The sequence below is a fragment of the Trematomus bernacchii genome, unplaced genomic scaffold, assembly GCF_902827165.1.
Source record: "Trematomus bernacchii unplaced genomic scaffold, fTreBer1.1, whole genome shotgun sequence".
Classification (NCBI taxonomy): Eukaryota; Metazoa; Chordata; class Actinopteri; order Perciformes; family Nototheniidae; genus Trematomus; species Trematomus bernacchii.
Genome location: NW_022988050.1, coordinates 76073 through 97446, shown reverse-complemented (window position 1 = coordinate 97446; position 21374 = coordinate 76073). Strand labels below are relative to the sequence as shown.

At 40.3% G+C, this 21374-nt stretch overlaps 2 protein-coding genes across 2 annotated transcripts in view; one reads left to right on the top strand and one right to left on the bottom strand.

Moving 5' to 3' along the window:
- cdc42ep1a (CDC42 effector protein (Rho GTPase binding) 1a) overlaps positions 1-10068 on the top strand; it is a 19007-nt gene extending 8939 nt beyond the window's left edge. The window contains exons 3-4 of the mRNA XM_034119481.1: positions 1369-2676; positions 7792-10068. Coding sequence (XP_033975372.1) covers positions 2109-2676; positions 7792-8486 — 1263 coding nt within the window. The 5' untranslated portion in view covers positions 1369-2108 and the 3' untranslated portion in view covers positions 8487-10068. The remainder of the gene's footprint in view (positions 1-1368; positions 2677-7791) is intronic.
- The window catches only part of sh3bp1 (SH3-domain binding protein 1), a 27741-nt gene continuing 15838 nt past the window's right edge, over positions 9472-21374 (bottom strand). The window contains 8 exon segments of the mRNA XM_034119479.1: positions 9472-11068; positions 14395-14581; positions 14583-14715; positions 16930-17101; positions 17638-17735; positions 19528-19641; positions 21007-21087; positions 21171-21252. Of these exon segments, the coding sequence (XP_033975370.1) occupies positions 10785-11068; positions 14395-14581; positions 14583-14715; positions 16930-17101; positions 17638-17735; positions 19528-19641; positions 21007-21087; positions 21171-21252 (1151 nt within the window). The 3' untranslated portion in view covers positions 9472-10784.

The window sequence follows — 21374 nt, the reverse complement described above, 5'->3', positions numbered from 1 at the left end:
CCTTGAACCATAGCAGGTCATTAATGAAGCCAGACGAGGCTGTGCATGCGTGGGAGGCCTGCAGACATGAAGCTGCTGCAATGGAAAGCTTTTAAAGAGAACCAGAGCTCCACGTCGGGGCTGCTTTATGCTATCAAAATATTTTCAAATTGGAGATCCATTACTCTGCTGGCAAAGAACAACACATGAGAAAAAAAGGGCAATTTTTTTGGTCTGCTTTCATTACAGAGTTACGGAGTCATGGAGCTCCAGAACGGATCCGCAGAAAAAGGCTGTCAGTCAATTCAAGAATATAGCTGAATGTGTAATTTCATAATTATATTAAACAACTGTGTAAGCTTAAATAGCTTTAACCTCCAAGTCGTTGGTAAAAAAAAAGGCATTTTGCGATAGAAATATGATTTATTAGAAAGCTACTTGACTGTACGTTAGCTAGCCTGTTTTGTTAGCATTAGCTTTACAGCCAAACTGCTTTAGCTACGTTTACAAGAGTTTATACAGCAACAGAAAATAAGTATACAGCATTAAAGTATGGCCAGGCTGATTATCATTTACTGCACTAAAGTAAGCTTTATTTACCATTTTAACAAGGTAGCTAGCTAAAAGACTGGTGCTAGTTGTGTTTAGCTTTCAGTTAAGCTAGCTAGTTGCATTATTGCTCAACTGATCCTAAACACACAGACAGGGAATACATGTAAAAAGGAAATAGAAAATGAAAGAATAGATGAAACAGAAACCTAAACAGTAGAAACATGAATACAAAAATAATTAAGTTTAATTTATATCATCAACATATTGAAAGTTATGGAAAAAACTAGTTCTCTCTTTTAACCAACTGATTGAAGATTGCATTTTTTAACACAGTAACCTATGATTGGTTATCAATATTTGAGACGTCTGACACTGTTTACTACCGTCTATAGCTAAGCAGCAGCTGTGATTTTCTTATCAGTGGTATCTCGTCCTATCTCCCTGACTTTGCCTGTTTATAAACAAATCTAATCCCGTTGAATGAGGTCTGCTGCTCGGCCTTAAAGTGTGATAAGTCTTTTCAGGGAAATGTCAAATGAACTTTGTGTAACCTTCATGGCAGACAAAGCAGGACAAAATGGAAGCAGGAATTCCCTGAAAAGTCCAACCATTTTATGGACCAGAAGCAGACTTTGGGGTTTGCTGCACAGAGGAGTGACTGTGGTCTAAATTTAGACGGTTCCAGCCCATTGGACTTTAGGAATCCCAAAATCCTGCAGAAAGCCAGATGTAGTCTGAATACAGTATGGAGAATTAGTAACTGAATCTGCACAGAATATAAACTGCAAATGTCATCCCCTCAAAATCAAATACATCCCTGTTGTTTTCTCTCGATAGATGGTCCGTTGGTGCAACCGCAGAACCGTTTGCAGCTGGACACAGAACCTATTTCTGAGCTGATGTCGACAAAGCCAAAGCCCAAAGCAAGCGGGGGAAAATAGGCGATCTGACCACACTCCAACCGGCTGCTTCCAGGAACACAACTGCACAGTGTTTCGCCTCAATTTATGGCCCTTTCATCCTGCCAGCTATGCATCAAAACCAGCTACGAAGAGAGGGACAAAGTTTGGCCTGCGCTTGATAAACTGAGATAATATTCAAGCGCATCTGGCACTGAAGACTTTGGGAGTTCACCTTCTCAGAAAATTACACGGTTTCAAGCTCTTGGAATAACATTTCAGAGCTATTTTTTAAGATTTTGACTTTGGGATAATCTAAGAGGAGAGAGACACAACGTTCAGTTTTGCCATTCAGTAGGAATAAAGGTTGATTTTGAGCAAATATTGTGCCATTCAATTCCAACGTGTTACAAAGAGTGGGACAGAGTTTAGCTTGGGTATGATAAACTGATAAGATATTCAAGAACTATTTGGTGCTGCAAGCCTGGAGTTCAGATTTCATTAAGGTTTCAAGATCTTGGAATAACCCTACTCCATATTTTGTCTACGTTTTAAACTGTCAATGATTTTGGCATAATCTAAGAGGGGAACATTGGACATTCAGCTTTGCCATTCAGTGGGATTTAAAGGCAACTCCAAACAAAGTAGATCTTCTGGAGCCATTCACCTCTCGTGATCATGAATCTTCAGGAGAAGCTGTCCGGCCTCAAAGGTCTGGTCTCACAGTCTCACAGCAAGCGTCGCTATAAAGGCGACCTCACGCTGGAGATGATCAGCCCTCCTTTGGGAGATTTCCGCCACACCATGCATGTTGGCCGAGGAGGCGATGTGTTCGGGGACACTTCCTTCCTCAGCAACCATGGAGGCACTGGGAACAAAGGGAACAACGGGAACAAGGGGAACAACAGCGGGAACAGCGGGAACAACGGCAACAACGGGAACAACGGTGGGAACAACGGTGGGAACAACGGTGGGAACAACGGGGAAACGGATTCTATCTCCAGTCCAGACAACAAGATCGGAGCGTTCTTCTCCAGGACGCTCCGTCAGATCAGGAGGGGTTCTGAAAACAGACCGACTGGAGTATGCAAAGAGCTGTCGCCTCCACCTCCGGTCGTTTCTCCCATCATCAAGAACGCCATCTCCCTCCCCAGCCTGGATGTGGAGATGCCCAATGGGAGTCCCACCACCAAAGTGCTCTTCCCCAGTTCTCATAGCACGCCGGAGGAGAGGAAAAGCTCTTATGGTGAGTATAGAAAAAACATGTTTTAAACAAAGCTGCTTGTATCAAAACTTTGACATCAATCTATGAAACAACTATGAGAAAGTTACCAAACCACAGAAAATTACTACCAAACTGTTTGTCAGTTATTTTAAAAGCTTTTAAGGGTCTTTCAAGCTACCAGTAATGGTTTTGATATTCTAAGGAAAAGCTCTTATGGTGAGTATAATATTAAGCAGTGGCGAACCGTGTCTATCACAACTGGACCTTCTGTAAACACACACACAACCCCCGCCGCGCCCCCGCCTTGGTTGAAGGATATTCTACCCAGAGACCCAGAAAAATATCTGATTGGTTGCATTTCTTTTCTAACACAAAACCACTGAAATGCGTAGTGCATGGACCGAGAAGGACAAACAAATCAACGTAATACTGACTGTAATATTACAGATCAACAACACAGATACGATTCTCATTTATTCATTTTATATACATTTTATTTATATAATTAAATCGATTTTTTTGTTTGTTTTATCTGAGTGTTTCAGGGTATTCTCTGTATACCTTGAAGGCCCTGACGGTTCGCCACTGGTATTAAGTAAAGCTGCTTTTATCAAGATTCTGACACCAATTGATAAAAAAACGATATGTTTGAAAGTGAAAAAGCCACAAACAATTATTACCCAGCTTTTCCTCAGTTCTTAAAAGCATTTTAGGGTCTTTAAGATTCTGGTAACAGTTTTGTTGTGCGCTATCTGCCCATATGAGAATTAGAAACCTGTTATTGTTGTTACAAAAGAGTATGACTTGGTATTGTTTAAAACTTGTCGATACCAGCTCCAATACCACTTCCCTAAATGAATACCAATACTGACAAAATACTTTGGTTAATTCATACCATGCTTACCACACTACAGATTGTATGGGATGTAACTTCTCTGGTAGTGGGTCAATCTCACTTGACAAAAACTTAAACCAAAATACCCCAAAACATTTTTTTTCCTAGATCTGGGTACAAAAGAGATCAAAAGCAACCATCGTTTGGCTTGAGAAGTATCACTACTGCTTGGTTCTGGGTTATTTTGGTCAATACATTTAAGATAAGTACCAATAACCAGTGTGAGAGGTCTATAGAGGCATGTCGAAAATGTGTCTTTTACACTCTATTTTGCCCCCAAAAAAGCTTTTAATCATTCATTCGGATGGGACATAAACCACCAGTGTTTGGATAGCTGAAAAAGTCCAATATGTCTTTACGGGAAATGTCTCAATGATGTCATTGTGTTAGCTTTTGCGCGGTCATGCAAGAATTAGAAAAAGATTCACCACCAAAAACCCCAAATTGGTCTCAAAGATTAAGGGGTTGTGGTTTCTTTTGATTTAAATGGCACGTATACTGAACAAAGTGAAAGGTCAAATGAGTTAACTGGCATTAACTGGAAACTGTAGTAAAGAGTGCAACCATCTGTGGAGCTGCAGTGAAACTCATCCATCAGCTGCTCTCAGTTATCTAGACACATTTACACGAGATGTCCTTATGAATCACCTTGACTCATAATCGGCCCCACTGATAACACACAGAGATCCAGACAGAGCTGTCTGAGGCTCACATTAACAACACCCCCCGTCCGTGTGTGTGTGTGTGTGTGTGTGTGTGTGTGTGTGTGTGTGTGTGTGTGTGTGTGTGTGTGTGTGTGTGTGTGTGTGTGTGTGTGTGTGTGTGTGTGTGTGTGTGTGTGTGTGTGTGTGTGTGTGTGTGTTGTTTTTATGGACTAGTCGCTGGTGTGTGTACATGCTGTGTTTTAACTGGAGTTAATTTACTCTCCAGTGGTGGAAGAAGTACTCAGATCCTTTACTTAATTAAAAGTAGAAATACCATGGTTTTTAAATACTCATTACAAGAAAAAGTCCAGATTTGGAAATGGTACTTAAGTACAACTGAGAAGTATTATCTGCTAAATGTACTGCAAGAATCAAAAGGATAAGTACTCAGTATGCCAAATGAATCTTTTCACAGTATTCTTTTTTTATCACCCATAAACACATGGCATATCATTTTTAGTTTGTTTACTTTTAGCCAAATTATTAACTATTTTTAAGGGTAAGGGTTTTTAATATACTGGGTAGATAGATAGTACAGTACTGCATCATATCATAAAAGCATACTGTGTGTTTTTATACGTAGAAAGTAGCTATAAAGTATGAGTTTTAAACAGATGTATTGGAGTAAAAAGTACAATAGTTGCCTCCTAAGTAGAGCAGAAGTATATGAAACATAAAAAGGAAATACTCAAATAAATTACAAGAATATCAAAGATTAAAAGGATGATAATGATGGATGCTGACACCTTAAATGGGAGAGTCAGCAGGTTTTGATGCAATCAAATCCTCCGAAATCTGTTTCCACTGATTACGTCTTTCTTCCTCTCCTAAAAAAAGTATTAATTTGTGAAACAAGACACTGTTTTCTTATGTTGGTGTGAAAAACCTCCAGACACTCCCTGACCCTTTACGAATGGCATTGAGGGTGCTGTGGTAATTTTAGATGTTCCCTCATGAAGGCGGTGAGTGTGTGACTTGTTAAGTGATCTGGCAGATGATTCACTGTTAACACGGAGAGCGACTCAGCACTTTGCAGCCTGGGGTTTTCTCACTTTTCATCATCAGACACAGATGTCCTCTGGGTTAACATCACCCCCTGGTGGAATTACATGATACACCTTGTGACTCCATAAGAATCTGAGTTCGATTTCAGTGTTTTAGATAAGACATAAGTACAGAAGCCTTAAGATGCAAGTGAGAAAGATCTGGTTTCTAAGTCTGATTTAAGGTTTTTTATTTTACCCTGAGGTTTATATTCCTTCTACCAACACAGGTTACAAAACAATAGATAAACACAATTAAACAAAACACATTTCCATCTACCCAGCTAGTGTGTCGTTTTTTCTTTAAATAGTGCGTTGTGTAGCTTATCTGTTTTGACGTGATGGATGAATGGAATCATAAGAAGTGATAAGTCTGTTGATCGAGGATTTCAAGGAAACAACTTAAAACATAAAAATACTGCAGCACAGCTCCATCTCCACTAGTTCTGTAGGAAAACTGGTGAAAGCCTAAAACAATGCAACACATAAAACTGGCATCTGAAACAACTTTAGGTTCATTATGTTATTGACATCCTGACAATCCCTCTGTTGTGCCATCACTGCCCTATGCTGGAATATGCCAGCTACTGCAGGGTGAAAAACACTGACATTAACCTCACTCCTGTGCACGAATGAGCCCTAAAGCCTGGCAATGAGTTAGCATTTTACCACTTCTGGTGCCCTTATATAGAAGCCAGACTTTTTGCTATCGTGTTTGTGGGTAAGGATGCTAAAGATTTTCACATCTGTTCAGGTTCATATCAGTATGTAGTGTCTCTACTTTAAAGAGTCCTCTCCTGCTGATGTTCAGGTGTATATCAGTATGTAGTGTCTCTACTTTAAAGAGTCCTCTCCTGCTGATGTTCAGGTGTATATCAGTATGTAGTGTCTCTACTTTAAAGAGTGCTCTCCTGCTGATGTTCAGGTGTATATTAGTATGTAGTGTCTCTACTTTAAAGAGTCCTCTGCTGCTGATGTTCAGGTGTATATCAGTATGTAGTGTCTCTACTTTAAAGAGTCCTCTCCTGCTGATGTTCAGGTGTATATCAGTATGTAGTGTCTCTACTTTAAAGAGTGCTCTCCTGCTGATGTTCAGGTGTATATCAGTATGTAGTGTCTCTACTTTAAAGAGTCCTCTCCTGCTGATGTTCAGGTGTATATCAGTATGTAGTGTCTCTACTTTAAAGAGTGCTCTCCTGCTGATGTTCAGGTGTATATTAGTATGTAGTGTCTCTACTTTAAAGAGTCCTCTGCTGCTGATGTTCAGGTGTATATCAGTATGTAGTGTCTCTACTTTAAAGAGTGCTCTCCTGCTGATGTTCAGGTGTATATTAGTATGTAGTGTCTCTACTTTAAAGAGTCCTCTCCTGCTGATGTTCAGGTGTATATCAGTATGTAGTGTCTCTACTTTAAAGAGTCCTCTCCTGCTGATGTTCAGGTGTATATCAGTATGTAGTGTCTCTACTTTAAAGAGTGCTCTCCTGCTGATGTTCAGGTGTATATTAGTATGTAGTGTCTCTACTTTAAAGAGTCCTCTGCTGCTGATGTTCAGGTGTATATCAGTATGTAGTGTCTCTACTTTAAAGAGTCCTCTCCTGCTGATGTTCAGGTGTATATCAGTATGTAGTGTCTCTACTTTAAAGAGTCCTCTCTTGCTGATGTTCAGGTGTATATCAGTATGTAGTGTCTCTACTTTAAAGAGTCCTCTCCTGCTGATGTTCAGGTGTATATCAGTATGTAGTGTCTCTACTTTAAAGAGTCCTCTCCTGATGATGTTCAGGTGTATATCAGTATGTAGTGTCTCTACTTTAAAGAGTCCTCTCCTGCTGATGTTCAGGTGTATATCAGTATGTAGTGTCTCTACTTTAAAGAGTCCTCTCCTGATGATGTTCAGGTGTATATCAGTATGTAGTGTCTCTACTTTAAAGAGTCCTCTCCTGCTGATGTTCAGGTGTATATCAGTATGTAGTGTCTCTACTTTAAAGAGTCCTCTCCTGCTGATGTTCAGGTGTATATCAGTATGTAGTGTCTCTACTTTGACATGTCTCCATGCTTTAATGTTCACAAAGCTCTTTATTTTTCTCATTCTGTCTGTGCTGCAGCACCTCTTTTCACCCTCTGTCTGAAACCAGAGCCCAGTCTGCTCTGATTGGGTAGCTGGCCGGCTCTGTTGTGATTGATTTGATTTGATTTATTTTGAATGTGTAAAACAATAATACAAAAAAATAATAATAATAATGAAATGAAACATGAGAATTATTATACTAAACAAACTTAAGCAGTGTCAAATTGGTAAACCAAAAATATTACTGATTTATAAATTATATATAAACAAATGATCTACTTAATTACACATCCGAAAAGGGGTGGGAAGAAGTTTACACTTATTTAATCCCACCCCTTCTCCCAAAAACTAAATTATTAACATGTATATATATGTTCTTATGTTATAAGATGAGTTTCATGTGGTGATATTTATTTATCGTCTCCACAGGTCTGGAGTCTGGTTTCGTCACGCTGCCTCGTCTCTCTCGCTCTGAGCGCCAGCAGCCGTCCATCTCCCTCCCCACTTCCTGCCCTCCTAACATCCACCGCGGCTCTCTAACCGACGAAACCGACGCCATCTTGTGCTCCGCCTCCATCTTGACCTCTGACCCCAAACCCTCCTTCTCCGCCTACTCTGACTCCCTGTCCTCCCTCACCTCTCTGGACACCTTCACCTTCGACCTGGGCCCTTCCTTAATGAGCGAGGTGTTCGGGGTGATCGACGGCTGCCAATCAGACGATCACACTCACGTCTGGGAGGGCGAGGAGGCGGGATCAGCGTGCGGGATGACCAATGACGGCTCAGAGATGGATTCGGCCACTATTTCCTATGTGGATTCGCTGCTTAGGGAGGATTTTGGCGGCAGGAAGAGCCCGCATGGTGGCGAGTGGGAGGAGGAGGAAGTGATGGAGGTGAATGGAGTAAAAGATGTGGTGATGGGGTCTCCTGAAAGACCCAAATTGGGTGTTGGGATGGAGATGGAGCGCTTCCAGAGTGCTACAGATGTGCTCGCTCGCCACTATGGAGTCAGCTTAAAGGGACAGAGCCGAGTGGAGGTCGCAGATGCACAGATAATCGTCAGCCGCCCGAAGAACAAAACTCCCTACAACTACTTGGACGATGAGGATGAAATCAAAGTGTAGTCAGAGATATTTTGACTCAAATAGATCAAGGAGAGATTGTGGTTGACGAGGCAGGATGACCATGAAATCCTTAATATTGGATGCTTTAAGGATGTCCAGTGTTGATGTTGCTGAATGTATCTTAAACCCGAGGGGTGAATGCTTGTTTCAAAAAGACTTTATAAGTAAAATGAAGCGTGGAAAAACAAGGACACAGAATGTAGTTTAGATCTTCTTAAAGGACACGCAACATTTCCCTACAACTACATGGACGATGAGGATGGAATCAGTGTAATCAGAGATATTTCGACTCTTAAAAACATGTTAAATGTATGATTTTTTTCTGTAATCAAATCGATCCATCAATGTGGTTGACGAGGCATGAAAACCACAATCCTTAATATTGGATGCTTTACCTTAAAACAGTCATGCTTCAAGGAGTGTTGGTGTTGCTGAATGGATCTTAAAGGAGTGTAAGATGTTTCCAAGCCCGAGGGATGAATGCTTGTTTCAAAAAGACTTAGTAAAAGGAGGCGTGGCGTCTCAATGGAAACTTAGCCTGTCACTTTATATGTTTCACACTTCCTCCCATATTGCTGCAGATAGCTGTAACAATCTTTTAAAAGTGGATGCAAGCACCAAAATGTCCAAATTCATCTTTCCCAAATGTCATATTATTTAAAAAAAAGACAATAAACCACTTGAATTAAAAAAAAATTGCAACTATTTTCCAAGATGGCTGCCATTTCCAGCCGATAAAAACTATATTTTACCAAATCATTTTAACCAGTGGATCACTTTTGGTGATTTTAAGATTGAATATCACTATTTGATAAGTCAAATCTTCTAAGATTTTGTGTGATTTTAATCACAACACGTTTACATTTGGGGTTGTTTGTTAGAAAGCGTCTGAATTTGGTTTCTACGTGTTCAGAAATGTATGATTTGACAATCGAGATCATTCATCCAGGGCAAGTTAACGTGATTTTATGGCAAAAAAAAATGCATTATCAAGCCAATATTGGTGGCCATCTTGAAAATTGACGATATCTTACGTGCCAATTGTAGTACTTGTATCCACTTTTGAAATATTTCCCTGGTTTATTTGATTCTCTGCATCACTACAAGGTGGAAAGCCTCTCCATGGTCACTAATGAGAGAGGAAGTGAGGATTAAACAAATGGATTTAATCTTTTTACAACCTTAGGGCCTCATTTCAATCTCCTGTCGACTCCTTTCACTCAGGAAAACACTACCAGGACACACAAAGGGAAAGGAAATGTGGATTCTCAGGCCTCAGCAGATTAGAAATCGACATGGACTGAGGGAATATGTAAAGTATTTCTTGTACTAGATGCAACTGAAGCTTATGACCAATTACATGCTCATATAGAGACCCCATGCACCTGTAATGATCATGAAGTCTGACTCCTGTATTGTCATTTAAATGTCCTTTTATACAACTGTACATAAAGATATTACCTACCTTACCTACAGTAAGAGCACCTGCAGCAGTACCTAGTGCAATTCACATCCATATGCTGCAGACAATACCAATGATATATTATGATGATATTAATGACAATAAAGATGTTTTTAATTAGGTTGGATATGCATTTATTTACAGTGTTTAATGACGGCTGGAAAGGTGGTTGTAAAAACATTGTTATTTACATTAAACCTCAATCCATCAAGGTTCATACATGTTTTTACCATACTTAAACTCATATGATACTTTTATTTTGTAAATGTATAGAAAAATACTCCCTAAAAACACAACAAACAGCAACCGAACATTGGTTTTGGACGGCTGGATGTCATATTAACAACATAGCTATTACTTTAAGCTTGAACTTCTGTGCATTCTGGGAAAGATAGGACACCTGTAGCTTAAGAATAAATAAATAAAGCTGGTTCCAGAGAGGTTTACAGGCCAGAAAAAGGGATTTAAGCTGCAAAACTTGAATATATTGAACGGCAAAGATTGAAAATATTGAAAATATTTAGTAACTAAGAGATTTTCAGATCCTTTTTAAAAAACTACAACAAGAAAATCAATCTGAATAAGGAAAAAAACGAAAAACATTGACTTTAATTAAATGTATTATGTCAACAAATGTCACATATCTGTATTAGATTAGTAGAAAGCAATGCTATCAAGTTTAAATAGAAAATGCAACTTAATAGTATTGCCTTCAACTAACCTCATTATGTGAAAGTTGTTGACATAATACATTTAATTCAAGTCAACGTTTCAGTTTTTCCCAGTGCATATGGGAACATGTTCTTACTGCATATGTGAACATGTTCTCACTGAACTCAAGAAGGAACCTCTTTGGCCTGTGAAGGTGGAGGAAGTGGAGGAGGGCACTTTGGAGCTTTGAGTCCAGGCTTTTTGGGGGGGGCAGGCTTTCTGAGGTTGCCCTCCACACCTCGGGGTGCCGGTGAGGGCGGGGCCGTGGGTGGGGTCTTTGTGTCCGGGGGAGAGGTGCGGAGGGGGGGGGGCTGGAGCTTCGGGGGGGCCGGGGGTTTGGGTTTAGAGAACTGGGCTGAACACGGCTCGTTCCCCACGTTAGCTTTGACCACGTTGAAAGATCTCTTTGCTGTAAAAGAAAGGAGTCAAAGTCAACTTTATTGTCAATCTTTCAGTTTGTGTGTACAGACAGAGAGATCGAAATACCGCTTCCCACAATCCAGAATACAAATATATATACAAATATGTATACACACAATCAACAGACACATATACGTAGGGATTATAAAGACACCTTCTGCGAGACGACAGATTAAAGGGGCCGTATTATGCTCTTTTTCAGGTTCATATCAGTATGTAGTGTCTCTACTTTAAAGAGTCCTCTCCTGCTGATGTTCAGGTGTATATCAGTATGTAGTGTCTCTACTTTAAAGAGTCCTCTCCTGCTGATGTTCAGGTGTATATCAGTATGTAGTGTCTCTACTTTAAAGAGTCCTCTCCTGCTGATGTTCAGGTGTATATCAGTATGTAGTGTCTCTACTTCAAAGAGTCCTCTCCTGCTGATGTTCAGGTGTATATCAGTATGTAGTGTCTCTACTTTAAAGAGTCCTCTCATGCTGATGTTCAGGTGTATATCAGTATGTAGTGTCTCTACTTTAAAGAGTCCTCTCCTGCTGATGTTCAAGTGTATATCAGTATGTAGTGTCTCTACTTTAAAGAGTCCTCTCCTGCTGATGTTCAGGTGTATATCAGTATGTAGTGTCTCTACTTTAAAGAGTCCTCTCCTGCTGATGTTCAGGTGTATATCAGTATGTAGTGTCTCTACTTTAAAGAGTCCTCTCCTGCTGATGTTCAGGTGTATATCAGTATGTAGTGTCTCTACTTTAAAGAGCCCTCTCCTGCTGATGTTCAGGTGTATATCAGTATGTAGTGTCTCTACTTTAAAGAGTCCTCTCCTGCTGATGTTCAGGTGTATATCAGTATGTAGTATCTCTACTTTAAAGAGTCCTCTCCTGCTGATGTTCAGGTGTATATCAGTATGTAGTGTCTCTACTTTAAAGAGTCCTCTCCTGCTGATGTTCAGGTGTATATCAGTATGTAGTGTCTCTACTTTAAAGAGTCCTCTCCTGCTGATGTTCAGGTGTATATCAGTATGTAGTGTCTCTACTTTAAAGAGTCCTCTCCTGCTGATGTTCAGGTGTATATCAGTATGTAGTGTATCTACTTTAAAGAGTCCTCTCCTGCTGATGTTCAGGTGTATATCAGTATGTAGTGTCTCTACTTTAAAGAGTCCTCTCCTGCTGATGTTCAGGTGTATATCAGTATGTAGTGTCTCCACTGGGACATGTCTCCATGCTTTAATGTTCTTTATTTTTCTCATACTGCCTGTGCTGCAGCACCTCTTTTCACCCTCTGTCTGAAACCAGAGCCCAGTCTGCTCTGATTGGTTAGCTGGCCGGCTCTGTTGTGATTGGTCAACCGCTTTGAGATGTCCCGACCCTTAACCACGTACAATGTGTTGGAGCGCCAGCCAATAGAAGCACGAGTGTTACAAAGTGGTGTCTCTACTTTGGGATTTTAGCCTCTACAGGCCATTTACATGCACACACATTTATATAACACACTACAGGGAAGGGAACACCCCAAAAAGCATAATAGGGCCTCTTTAATGCAAAACAATATTATTAAATATGTATTCTTGTGAGTCTGGATCTTGGATTTCCAGTTTTGGATGTTTATCAGTTCTTAGACAACCTACAGCTGCTTTTTAAGTTCAAGGAATGAAGTCAAACATGTATCTACTGCTAACGATTGAGATATAAACATTTTTTTTTACAAAAACAATCCTGGAAGACAAGCTAAACTTACATTCCAAGAATGGGAAATCAGTGTTGTAGTCAGACAAACATATCGTTTATCAGGATAAGAGGACTTATAATTGAAAGTACTTCCTCCTCTACCAGTGACTAAGGCGGTTAAAACAATGCCAGTGATGAGGCATGACCCTAGAGATTTATATTTTGGTCAGTGGTGTGACATTTCCTGTTTCCTGTTTACTTCCTAGTTGTTACAACAAGAGCAGAAGATTTATTGTATCTCTGTCAGTTTAACCCGACAAGCCACAAGTGGGAAGAAGTTAATTATCTGAACATTACACTATAAAAAGAGACATATAATGAGACGTGCTAAGGGCAGACAAACAACATAGAAAAGAAGTGGCTGCAGCGTCTGGAAGAAAATATGTTAAGCCACTTACAGCAACACAATAACGCTTTACTTTCCTTCCTTATGTGTGAAAAAGTTGGAAAAGTCTTGAAAAAATAACCATATACTCATTGGGTTAAAAGCTTGGTTTCAAGAATTCAAACTCAACAGAAAGCCTTTAGGTAAGTTAAGGTGTTTAGTTTGAATTACTTTATTTAGTTGCCATACAACTCAAGTTATTGTTCAATTACATTTTGAGAAAAATGTATTGAATCAGTGGTTGTACATTTAAACAAAACAAAAACATTTAACAAAACTACTGGGTCAGTGGCAAGCCATCAGGGCCCTCTAGGCCCTCTCTGTATTATATATTTTTAGTTATATTTTTCATTAGTTTTACCAAAATAACTTGATTTAATTGTATTTAAAATAACATTTCCAAAGGAATAAATCCTTCGAATCTGCCTATTCAGTTTCTGTTTGAATGTGAAGGGTTAAATGAAAGAAGCTCGTCTCTGCGAGTTACTGTGAAGACAGGAGCTGATTGGTGGTCCTGCTGTAAATTCACAGAGGGCCCGCTATAGTAACTGAACGAGAGAGTAATGTCAAATGACAGTACAATTGACCAATCATATCTTCCCTCTAAATGGGTGGGTTTTATTATCGCGGACTTTATGACAAGTTCCGCCCGCTGTGAAGCTTTTCTTATTTCCATAGCAACAACAACTTCCTGTCAACAGCGTAAACTCGCTTTCAAAATAAAAGCATGCCAAATTACACTTAAGACGTACAACTGCAACGAAAGTAACAAACACAATGCAATATCCTTTTCAATGTCAAAGAACACAAATTGGGTTCACAGGTGTTGTTTTGTATGGTAGAGGGTCGCTGTCATTGATGCGTTTTGCACCCCGGGCCGTTGTTTTGATATTCCGCTGAGGTATACGCTGTGACGTAATAACAATTTTTTAAGGTTTTTTTTCAAGAGAAGGGGTGGGGGTCAGAGGGCCTAGGTATAAAATTCACGGCTCGCCACTGGTGAGTTTAAAAAAATAAAAAAAGGTTGAAAGTCCAGGGTTTTATTTACCAAATCACCACCTACCTGTGTATACACATTGGACTCACGTGTATACGCATTGGACTCACGTTTATACGCATTGGACTCACGTGTATACACATTGGACTCAGGTTTATATGCTTTGTACCTACATTTATACACATTGGACTCAGGTTTATACGCATTGGACTCACGTTTGTATGGCAAGGTGATCTTGACCAGAGCTCTTGGAGAGTTTGGAGGAGCCTCCAGAATCGGCTCCAGCTGGTTCTGATCGGCGCTCTGCTTCTGGGAGAGACTGCGGCTCTGACCCGGGTTTGGAGCTGATCCCGTTGCTTTAGGAGGAGCCGTGGAGCTGCAAGAGGGACTGGGATCGAGGGGGGGAAGAGCTGCTGGATGATGTGTTTTGATGGTTCGGTGTTTCGTTGACAGGGCTCGCCCACGTGGAGGTGCCGCTGCGACTTACAGAGCCAGACTTCACCAGGCAGAAGCCTCCACTGTCCTGAGAGGCTGTGCTGAAGGGGAGAAAAAGTTGAAATGGTCACTTACCGCTTGCTAGTTGTAGTCATTAGTGTGCAATCCATACACTTTATATAAGAAGTGGACGTAACCATTGGTTTGTGGGTTTTGAAACTTTGCGTTTGGCCGTCACCATCTCGGTTTTTACCATAAGTGACGCAAGAGCATTGAGCAAAGAAGCAAGATATTGTATGGTTCTTTAAAGGTCCCCTATTATACTGTTTTTCATCAATATATTATAGCTTTCATATATATATACAAACATGTCTCTGAAGTGTTGGCTCCAAACACCAAACAGATCATTGCAGCATCCCATAATCCCCTCTGTTTCAGCCCTGTTTCCAAAGTGCTGATTCTCTGTCTGTTACTTTAGATGAAAATAAGGAGCCCCTCCCCACGCCCCTCTGAGAGAGATTTGGTTAAAAAGAACACAATGGTGCTCTAGGAGGAGATTCAGGTGATAAGGTGGGGGGGGGGTTACCTTGGTTGCTGATTGGCTAATGGTTACACAAGACAAAAAATCGTTATGACATCATAAAGTGGCCAAAATCTGATCAGCTCATTTTCAGACAGGTTTTTATATAAATGGATCAGGACAAAAAGAGAGAGAATCTTTGTTCCTGAAACTTTCAGAGTCTCTTTTCACAGAGGGGACACATGTTGATGAAGAAGAGACATGAAGAAGAGGGGACACATGTTGATGAAGAAGAGACATGAAGAAGAGGGGACACATGTTGATGTAGAAGAGACATGGAGAAGAGGGGACACATGTTGATGTAGAAGAGACATGAAGAAGAGGGGACACATGTTGATGTAGAAGAGACATGAAGAAGAGGGGACACATGTTGATGTAGAAGAGACATGAAGAAGAGGGGACACATGTTGATGTAGAAGAGACATGAAGAAGAGGGGACACATGTTGATGTAGAAGAGACATGAAGAAGAGGGGACACATGTTGATGTAGAAGAGACATGGAGAAGAGGGGACACATGTTGATGTAGAAGAGACATGAAGAAGAGGGGACACATGTTGATGTAGAAGAGACATGAAGAAGAGGGGACACATGTTGATGAAGAAGAGACATGAAGACGAGGGGACACATGTTGATGTAGAAGAGACATGAAGAAGAGGGGACACATGTTGATGTAGAAGAGACATGAAGAAGAGGGGACACATGTTGATGTAGAAGAGACATGAAGAAGAGGGGACACATGTTGATGTAGAAGAGACATGAAGAAGAGGGGACACATGTTGATGTAGAAGAGACATGAAGAAGTCAACAACAAAAAAAACACAACCCTCTAATCAGAAAACATTGTGGAGCGACATGTCAAAACCACATAGGTCAAAACCCTAAAGCACACGCCGCTTTATCGTCTTTTTTACTCTAAATGGGAATATAATTTACAATATTAACATCATGCAGTGTTGAGGAAGACTTGAAACTACAGATTGAGTTCATTAATTCTACAGGGAAAAGTTTACTGAGTTAATAAACTAAGAGAGAAGTGGGATCATTTTCTCATAGACTTCTATACAATCTGACTTCTTTTTGCAACCAGTGGTATCGCCCCCTGCTTGACATACAAAATAATGCAAGTTGCAGGCGCTTCAGCATTTGCTTCACTTTGAGAACCCAAGATTTTGGGTGTTTCTCAATGTCGAGGACGCTTCCTTGGTAGGGCATGTCTTCCGAGTCACTTCCTTCAGAAGCTAGGCAAGAATCCTTCCTGGCATTCGTAAAACGACGAGTGGAACAGGCGAGCAAGTGTGCAGGTGTGCGTCATATGAGAGGCCCCGCCTCACATTTTCCGCCACAGATTTTGGGGCTCGGTAGAATTCCAAGCATCCTGGACATTGGCGGGACTCGATGACGTAGCATCCTTGAAATAGTGGCTCTGGAGCATCCTTCCTTGACATTGAGAAACACCCTTTGTCATAATGTAACCAGATCATCTTGTTATGATTGTTCCATTGTCCCACGTTTTTTTTGACAAGCATGCTTAGGCAGAAAACGCCAACGTTATGCAGCAAAAACGAACATCCTATTCTGTGGGCAAATGTTCAACGTTTAGCGATATGAACACAAATCTCATATCACATTATGGCATTTGATACAAACCTAGAGCACACTTGTCATAATGTCATACTCTAAGCCAGAAGGTGTAATGATTGAGCAATTTGTGAACTCTTTATCATAGAGCGGTACCTGTTTGACTTTGAGAGAGCCGTGTGATAGGAGGAGCAGGAGGAGGCTGTGGATGAGGAGGAGGAGACGGTTCTGCTCAGTTTCTCCTTTTCTGGGATCGGAGACTGGGAATCTGGAACTTCCTGGGACACATCCGGCACCTCGGGAAGGACGGGGATCTCAAAAGATAGAGCTGACCAAAAACAAAACGTTTATGAGTGCTTCATCAGAATACAGCATGTCATTTAGAGAATAATTAAAGGTTTCTTGTTGAGTTGTAGTTCAGTGTAGACACCTACATTATTATCTTAAATTAACCTCGGTTTAAACAACTTACCAAAAACAATATATAAAGTACTGAATATTACATATAAAAGAGAAAATAGGACTACTTTTTTTTATAGTTACTGATGTTTTATTGGGTTGCTAGTTTGGGCAAGAGACTTTAAAGTTAACAGTATTAGGCGGTAGGAATTTCAACACTGTCTTCGTATTGTATTGTGTGTTTTAATGGAAGTGTGTTTTCTCCCCGATCACATTTGCACTTGGTCAGGGTTGGAAAATATCATGATTTGGCTAAATATATGTATTTTTGTAACATCATTTAAGTTACAAACTTGATTTAAAATAAGTCAAATTAAAGGCTTAATTGTCACCAGGCTACTCCAACAATGCAACAAACTACAAACCCGAGATACCTGATAAAATAGTGCCTCAGTGTGTGCTTACCTTCGGGGAAGAGGCTGGAGCTGTACTGGATGAGAGGCTCGATGACCGTCACCACTTGGACCGAAGAAGCTGAGGCCATGTCAAACAGAGCCGCTTCCCTACAGAGGCAGAGAGAAAACACACATTAATACCACCATAAAGTTATTTCTTTAAAAGACAAACTCATGATCCACACTCCAGTCCAGAAGGTGGCGATAATTGCACCTAAAAGCTGTTTGTCAACTGCCATTAAAACAACAGAAGAAGAACAAGAACAAGAACAAGGAGAAACACAATACACTATTCATTATTTTTAACTTAGTTTCTTATTATTATTATTATTATGACTTAGTATCTTATTTCCTATTTACATATACATCTGACAACACTGCGGTTGATTTTTTATTATGTATAAAACTTGATTTTGCATTACAGGTTTCAAGTTTCAAGTTTCATGGCTTTATTGTCATTAGCACATTAGCTACAGTGTCGATATGGCAATGAAAAACTTAGGTCACAGGCTCCTCCAACAGTGCAACATATATATAGGAGATAGAAGAAATAAAACAGATAAAATAGTGCGAGAGAATGTTTGGAGATGTGCAAGTAAATACAAATAAAATTGAAATAGTGCAAGAAGATTTGGTCTGAGGTTATAGAGGCATCATTGCACGAAGAGACCAAATACATGACTTAAAATGCAAGGGTTTTGAACAGGATGCTGTGGTGTGGGTGATGAAATATGTAACAAATGCCTTGATATTAGGACACCAATATAATGCAAGAGGAAGAGGTGACGTATGGTAGAAAGTAGAGGCAAGATTAAAGGTCCCCTATTATACTGTTTTTCATCAATATATTATAGGTCTCAGATATATACAGAGCCTGTCTCTGATTGGCTGAAACACCAAACAGATCATTGCAGCATCCCATAATCCCCTCTGTTTCAGCCCTGTTTCAAAAGTGCTGATTCTCTGTTTGTTACTTTAGATGAAAATAAGGAGCCCCTCCCCACGCCCCTCTGAGAGAGATTTGTTGATTGATTGTTTGATTTGAAAGAACACAATGGTGCTCTAGGAGGAGATTCAGGTGATAAGGGGGGGGGGGTTACCTTGGTTGCTGATTGGCTAATGGTTACACGAGCCAAAACATTGTTATGACATCATAAAGTGGCCAAAATCTGATCAGCTCATTTTCAGACAGGTTTTTATATAAATGGATCAGGACAAAAAGAGAGAGAATCTTTGTTCCTGAAACTTTCAGAGTCTCTTTCCACAGAGGGGACACATGTTGATGTAGAAGAAACATGAAGAAGAGGGGACACATGTTGATGTAGAAGAGACATGAAGAAGAGGGGAAACATGTTGATGTAGAAGAGACATGAAGAAGAGGGGACACATGTTGATGAAGAAGAGACATGAAGAAGAGGGGACACATGTTGATGTAGAAGAGACATGAAGAAGAGGGGACACATGTTGATGTAGAAGAGACATGAAGAAGAGGGGACACATGTTGATGTCGAAGAGACATGAAGAAGAGGGGACACATGGTGATGTAGAAGAGACATGAAGAAGAGGGGACACATGTTGATGTAGAAGAGACATGAAGAAGAGGGGACACATGTTGATGTAGAAGAGACATGAAGAAGAGGGGGACACATGTTGATGTAGAAGAGACATGAAGAAGAGGGGACACATGTTGATGTAGAAGAGACATGAAGAAGAGGGGACACATGTTGATGTAGAAGAGACATGAAGAAGAGGGGACACATGTTGATGTAGAAGAGACATGAAGAAGAAGGGACACATGTTGATGTAGAAGAGACATGAAGAAGAGGGGACACATGTTGATGTAGAAGAGACGTGAAGAAGTGGATCTTGCATAATAGGTGACCTTTAAGTCAGTACGCACCCTTCAGATCTGGGCCACAGCAGGTTGGGCCCCAGGACGATGGCGATGTTACTCGGAGACATTTTGTTTACGGCCTGCTGCTCGGACAACAGAGACAAGAACTGGACCAGGTACCTGACGGAGAGGAAGAGGAACACAACCAGATAAAGAGAGGAAGAGGAGTATAAAGCTGGTTAATACATATTTGAAAAGGTTGTAGACGTGTGGGTTGGACAGTGTTACAGAAAACTGATCAAACTTTGATGATTAAAATGTGCTGAGGTATTAAAATGTGATGCATTTCAGGCTTTTTAAACCCTTTTAAAACCCTTTTAAAATCCTTTTCAGAAAGGCCTTTTACCTTTTATTTCGTGCACATAAATATATGTTCTTTATAGTTTCTTGCACACAAAACAGGCACAAAATGTACGTAACACCATGTTAAGGTCGGGCGATATGGAGAAAAGTAAAATATCAATACATTTTCGACCAAATACCTCAATATTGATGTTGCGACTACGTTGTATGAAGACTATTGGGGCATTCACAAACTATTTACACAATGAGATTTTGAGCTAATCTAATAATCAAATACTGGAGGAAGTCTGTGTCACTTTTTACCCGGGCACAGCACATTCAATAAAACAGTGTTGCATGCAAAAACAACAAAACAAAACTCTATTCAAAACTTTTCTTGGAGAAGTGGTGCAACTTCTGTATTATTGTGTTGTTTATTCTTCATGTGCCTGGTCTTCAAATGGTGTATAACGGAGAGTGTATGGATATAATCTTGCGCTTTGTACGGCTGCTTTCAACAATAGATTAGCTTTTGAGCTAAATGCTAACGTCAGCATGCTAAGAATGACAATGCTAGCATCACTATTGATAAAGCTAAATCGCTGGTGCGGCTAAAAACACATTATGATCCAGTTAAAGGTCCCATGTCATGGCCATTTCTACTGATCATAATTCCATTGTTGAGGTCTACTAAAATAAATTTATATTGTGCAATTTTCCAAACTCACATTGGTTTCTCATACAGCATCTCTGTATAGTATGTGTATTCACTCTCTGTCCTAAACGGCTTGTTGGAGCTCCTGCCCCCCCCTCCCTGTGAGCCCAGTGGCCGTCTGCGAGACAGCGTTACGTCACTATACCCGAAATACGTCACTATACCCAAAAAGTAAACAATGGAAAAAGAGAAATCCCCAACGAGGAGTTCTGGGGCAGCATAGACAGGTATTTTCTGTGTTAGAGTTTTACTCGCTACAGGGTGTACTTTGAGGGTTTGTGACCCTGCAGACCGTTTACATGCAGAACAACCTACATAACACACAAGGGGACGGGTAATAACCAGAAAAGCATGACATGGGACCTTTAAATAAAAGAATATCGCTCTTGTTTCTTGAAATGCTGAACATTGTCTGACATGTGTGCCTAGCAGTAGTTGCGTTTAAATGTGTGAATGCCAGAAGATTGAAGTACACAGCAAGTACACACCTGAGGTTGTTGTAGTTTTCAGGAGGCAGTTGTTTAAGTAGTACTCTGAACTGCTCCAGTTTCTCTGGCAGGTCTTTTTCCCTGTGAAGAAAAACATAAATCTCAAGAAACTGACTTTAAACCACAGCTGAAATATATTTATGAAGCGTAGATAATATACACACCCTGCCGCTTTAAACCAGTCGTTGTAGAGTTCAGAGGTCATTAGAGGCTCGGGAAGTTCTCGCAGGTAACCCTTCAGAGCTCCTGTCACAGTAACAGATAAATAATGCATTTAAACAAGAGCTACGTTGCGATAAATACTGTCCATTTGTGTAAATAATTAATAACCAATGATACATATAGGTCTATTGTGAACCCGGAAATGT